General features: G+C 42.7%; 1 protein-coding gene across 2 annotated transcripts in view; it reads right to left on the minus strand.

Moving 5' to 3' along the window:
- arid1b (AT-rich interactive domain 1B) overlaps positions 1 to 5,285 on the minus strand; it is a 56,766-nt gene extending 51,481 nt beyond the window's left edge. For both annotated transcript variants that reach the window (XM_014026464.1, XM_014026462.1), the window contains exons 1-2: positions 4,573 to 5,285; positions 532 to 717 (exon numbers count right to left, since the gene is read on the minus strand). In XM_014026464.1, the coding sequence (XP_013881918.1) occupies positions 532 to 717; positions 4,573 to 5,211 (825 nt within the window). In that variant the 5' untranslated portion in view covers positions 5,212 to 5,285. The remainder of the gene's footprint in view (positions 1 to 531; positions 718 to 4,572) is intronic.
- Between the last annotated feature and the right edge of the window lie 217 nt (positions 5,286 to 5,502).

The raw sequence follows: 5,502 nt of genomic DNA on the forward strand, positions 1-5,502 counted from the left end.
GATTGTTAACATCTTGTACTATATTTCTTTTACTTGAATTTTATATGCTTTGGTTGAGATTGCTTTTTTTTAAAGAATTGACTCTAGAGTGCATATTTTGTGTCCATGAAAAAACTATTACAGAAAATATTACAATATTAAAGAACTGTTCTTGTTAATTTGATGAAAACATTTTAAATATCCAGTGCAGTCACATCAGAATAAATTATAGATTTGTTGTTAGAATAATCGATTAATCAAAAAAATAAACGTTAGATTAATCGATTGGAAAAAAATCGTTTGGTTCAGCACTAAAACAAACCACATCTCAACACTACAAATATTTCAGCCCAAACCTCAGAAAAAAAAAGTTATGTTGTTTTAATCTTCAGGTGCTTACTTTGTGACAAACTGAACATTTTTGGGTTAAATTGTTTCAAAACAAACCGAACTTTGTGATTCTATGATTAAAAAGAACCTTAGGCTTTTTATAAATTAAATTCAACTTCCTGGAACAACAGGAAGTACAGATGAAGACGAAGCGCCTCCTACCTGCTGCTGAGGGTACTGCATCCCGCCCAGCCCCGCCTGGGCCCGGCCCGACACCTGGTATCTGTGGGGGAACGTGGATCCATAGGGCTGTCCGGGGTACGGCGCAGCCTGCTGCTGGGGGTACGGGCTGCTGCTCATCCCGTAGAGCTGAGAGCGCTTCATCACCATCGGGTCCATGGGCGGCACCTGAAGACGAGGACAAACACCCGTTCAACCTTCAGTTAATCGCCGAGTTTTATTTTAGACTTAGAGCCAACGTGAACAAACTTACAGAACCAGAACAGTGTTTTATTTAAATATCAGTTCATTTTATGTTTTGTTTAAAGTATTTCTGATAGAACTTTTCATTTTTGGACAATTTCAGTCACATTTTTTATGTCAGAGGTACTTCACAGGTTCGATACTTTAGTCTCACTGTTCGATATCTCTTCAATACGGGTGTAAGAAAATATCGATACACTGAAATATCGCGATATTTCGTTTCCCGATACTGTATCGATATTCTAAAGCCCTGTATTGATTTTTTATTAAGGTTTAAAATGCCAACTTTCCTGCCAGCCATTCAATTTTATGTTGTAGTTCAGCCTCTGACCACTAGTTGGCAGCAGTGAGCCAGCCACTTGGCTCCTCTACCTCTTGAGCGCCAGAGAGTAAAGGGCTCGACACACGGGCAGCGACAATCTACAGCGATTAACGGCTGTCATCGCAGCCAGGGTGAAACCCGACACACGGGACGCGATAGCGATAGCAGCGTTGCGAATCGCGCTCTCAGGTCGCTTGTCTTCGCAAAATTTGATTGGTTCTTGGATCTGAAGGCGGGTGTGCATTACGGACGTGTAAACTAAACAAATCTTGCGATGCTAATGATATTGAAAAACAAACAAACAAACATCAAGATACAGTTTTATGAGGAAAAACTTACCATAAACTTCACCCTGGTGCCAATAAATTCCCACAAAGCTTTTTAGTAATCACTTGGTGAAAGTGTTAGCTAACTGCAGTGTGTAGCATACACTCCTCTCATTGGTCAGTCAATGAAACCCTCGCTGATTGGTTGTACGCTAAGCGACAGCGACAAAAGTTGAACATTTTTCAACTTTCATATGTCGCATCGCAAGCTCACGTGTGCACGTCTACGTGTACGAGAGTGAAATTTCACATGCACTATTTTCGCCGGTCGCTTAGCTGGAGGAGGGCAAGCGATTGTCGCCTCACCGCACAGGCTCCATAGGAAATGAATGGAGAGAGAGCGACGTCGCCTCCCGTGTGTCGAGCCCTTAAGAGAGCATTAGCATTGTAAGTAAACATTAGCTTCATGCACCCTCTGCCTTCTAAGCTAAGGTAAGGTTACAAACAGTTACTGATTTGACACAATGTCCGTATTTTAAGCCAAATTAAGTGTCTTGTGCGCTCTTTTTTCCAACTGTAGTCAGCTTTCACGTTATGCATAGCGCATGCGTCTATCACCTCGAGTGAGCTCGGCACTCCCCCCGTGACATAAAACTCTGTCTGTTGCTCTCAATATCCGCCTGATGATCGCGTCAAAGTCCATATACTTTATCCTGCTGTGTTCGCTTCAAAAACTGTTTAACTCGTTTAGCTTCTCAATTTCTCTACTGGTTTTCTTCGGGACCTGCCCTGCTGTTCGACCCACAGTTCTGCAAATCAGGTTCTGGATGCAGGTCAGCTGATCCCAGAAACTCTATGAAGAAACTTTATGACAACATAAAGGCTATTGTTAAGTGTTTGGTGACCATATTGTTAATTAATATTAAAAACTAAAAGCTGCAAAAAATATATTTTCAAACTATTTATTGGCAAATTTAGTCTAATAATTGAAAACATGGATGAAATATGAAACAAATAAAATAAAACACATACAAAGCAGAACACAGCTAAATGTATCAAAAGTATGTCTGTAATATTAGAATTTTCTGAGACAGTGAATTTTGGTTTTTCGTTTTGTTTTTTGTTTTTTTTCCCAGTAAGAGGTTTTTATTTAATAGAATTTTTGGACCAAAAAAAATCGCAATATTACAGTATTATTTACAGTATTGAAATATATCGGGATTTATCGTATTGTGACCCCTCTGTCATGATATGTATCGTATCGCCAAATTCTTGCCAATACACAGACCTACTCTTCAATACAAAATAGAAATGTCCATGCCCTTCTTAACTTGTAATTTATTGAAATTAATTATGAACATCTGTTTAACCTCAAAAGTCCAGTTTTTTTAATTAAACGTTTATTTGTGAATCTGCGCTCGACAGCGCAGCCTGGGTGGAGGAGTCTCACGTTTACATTATTTTATTCCAACATAAAGTGTCAAAATGTTCTACAAACAGCTTTATAAGCAACAAAATAAAAAAGGACTAAACAAAAACAAAAAGTTAGACTTTTAGTTCTGAGGATTTTATCAGCAGGTTAAAAAACATCCAAACAGAATTTTTGTTCTGGCGTCAGCAGCTGGAGGATTACAGGTGGTCTCTGAGAAACCAGGTCTGATGAGAGTAAACAAACTGAAGAGGATCAGCTGATCGATAATCAGATGTAAACAGTACGCGTGTAAGAAAATATCGATGCACTGAAATATCGCGATATTTCATTTCCTGATACTGTATCGATATTCTAAAGCCCTGTATCGATTTTTTATTAAGGTTTAAAACGTCAACTTTCCTGCCAGCCGTTCATTTTTATGTTGTAATTCATCCTCTGACCGCTAGTTGGCAGCAGTGAGCCAGCCATCTGGCTCCTCTACCTCTTGAGCGCCAGAGAGTAAGGGTAGCATTAGCATTGTGAGTAAACATGAGCTTTTCTTCCTTTTTTTCAGTAAGAGGTTTTTATTTAATAGAATTTTTGGACAAAAAAATCGCAATGTATCGCAATATATTGCCTTGCTTATAGTATCGCAATACATCGGGATATATCGTATCGTGACCCCTCTGTCATGATATGTATCGTATCGCCAAATTCTTGCCAATACACAGCCCTATTAAAAAGATCCTCCTGGGGAACCCTGAGGTCTTTACAATTTATAATAGTTTGTTATAAATATTAATGTGCTCTCCAGTATAAATGGGATTGCATAGATGCAAATTTTTTTATATTTAATCCAAAACTTTATGAGTTAAGCTTTAAACTCTCCTTTCAGCACTTAAAAAAACTTTTGATAATTACTTATACAATCAGTTGTTATTTGAAATAAATGTTCCAGAGAGCTGTGCGGTATACGAGCCCAGGCGGACCGGTGTGAGGAGCTGCCTCCTCCGGGGGTCAGCGGGATATTTACCCCGGCGCTGATGGGCACATGGCTAATCTGCATGTGTGAAGGTCAGGGCTCCTGTGTGGAGATCCGGACACGATGAGCTTTTTCATTAAATTTAAGGACATATCAAAGGCTAAATGCAGTCACCGTATTCCGGGGGTCATTTCTGTGTTCAACACCGGGTTCCAGGCCGCTCCGTGAGCCGCTTTCAGGCTCAGGAAGCGGAGAAAAACAACCTGACTGACGGCTGTTTTTAATCACTTCACAAGACAGGCTAATTAGCATAAGCGGTTAGTCGGTGTCAGTAAGGAAATGAGCTGTCAGCTGAACGATGACTCCTGTCAGCACATCTCAGTGCTTCTGGCTTTTATTTATTTACACCAAATACACATTGATTCATATATCTGCTCGTTTACCGGACAGATTCCAAACGTGGAGCCAGTTCGGGGCCTGTGCGGCTACAACGCTAATGTTAGCTTAGCTTCGCAGGCTAACATTAGCTTAGCCTAGCAGGCTAGAAACGGAGTCACCTTGGACACAAAATCGAAAACAATAAATCTACTAACATAAACTAACTCCAGAGGCTGTTATTTGTGTAACTACAGAACAAACATGACTATTTTTTGGTAGCGAATGGACCAAAATACGAAAAAATGTGTGTCGTGTTGGATAAATAAAGTCTCCCAGCTGTTAGCTTTACGGCTAGCAGAGAGGTAACAGATGAAAGCAGGTGTCTCTATCGGGGAAAAAATAGATTAATTCTGTTATTCACCTGTGATCTGGCGCTGCTCGGCCCGTTGCTCCCGGGACTCATGCTCGGAGGTTGACTCCGCTGTTGTCCCCCCCAGCCGTGTGCTGCTGAACCGTACTGGGAGCCCGTGTCTTCCGCAGGATTACTATAATCTGGATACCCGCCTCCGTAGCCGCGCATCATCGGGCTCGGAGACGTTAATAACTGGTTTAGGGTCGGCGTGGCCCCCGACGGGTGCTGCTGCTGCTGACCCTGTCCGGGGAACCGCTGGAACCCTCCGGCGCCTCCAGCCCCGGAGCTGGGAGCAGCCATCGCCGCCTTGCTGCCCGGGCCCATCAGGCTGTTCCCCTGCCGGGAGGGGCTCATCATGCCGCCGTAACCACTGGTGCCGTATCCGGCCCGGTAGTTCGGGTAGTGGTTGTAGGGGCTGCCGCTGGTGAAGCCGTCGTGGGTGTTGTTGTGGACCTGGTCCATGGTGCTGCCGTGTACCGTGTGCGCCGCCGCTCCTACCCCAGTCCCTGCGCTTTGTTGTCCGCCATGTTGATCAAAGCAAGGCCCTCCTCTTCCATTCCCACAATAATGATTAAACCCGGAGCTGGTCCCGGTCGGAGGAGGGTCGGTGCTGGTTCTGTTGGTGGCTGATCCCAGGCGGGCATCCATCCGCTCCTCCTCCTCTTCCTCCTCTCTGATTCAGCTGAAGCTGTGCTCTGCTGCTCCCCACCAGGAGGAGGGTTTCTGTCCCTTCATCTGTCCTCAGCTCCTGAACCCTCTTGTTTACAGTGTTGTTGTTGTTGTTGTTGTTGTTGTTGTTGTTGTTTACAGTGTTGTTGTTGTTGTTTACATTGTTATTTAGTGTTGTTGTTGTTTACATCATTATTTACAGTGTTGTTGTTGTTTACATCGTTATTTACAGTGTTGTTGTTGTTGTTTACATCGTTATTTACAGTGTTG

The sequence above is a fragment of the Austrofundulus limnaeus genome, unplaced genomic scaffold (genome assembly GCF_001266775.1).
Source record: "Austrofundulus limnaeus strain Quisiro unplaced genomic scaffold, Austrofundulus_limnaeus-1.0 Scaffold557, whole genome shotgun sequence".
Classification (NCBI taxonomy): domain Eukaryota; kingdom Metazoa; phylum Chordata; class Actinopteri; order Cyprinodontiformes; family Rivulidae; genus Austrofundulus; species Austrofundulus limnaeus.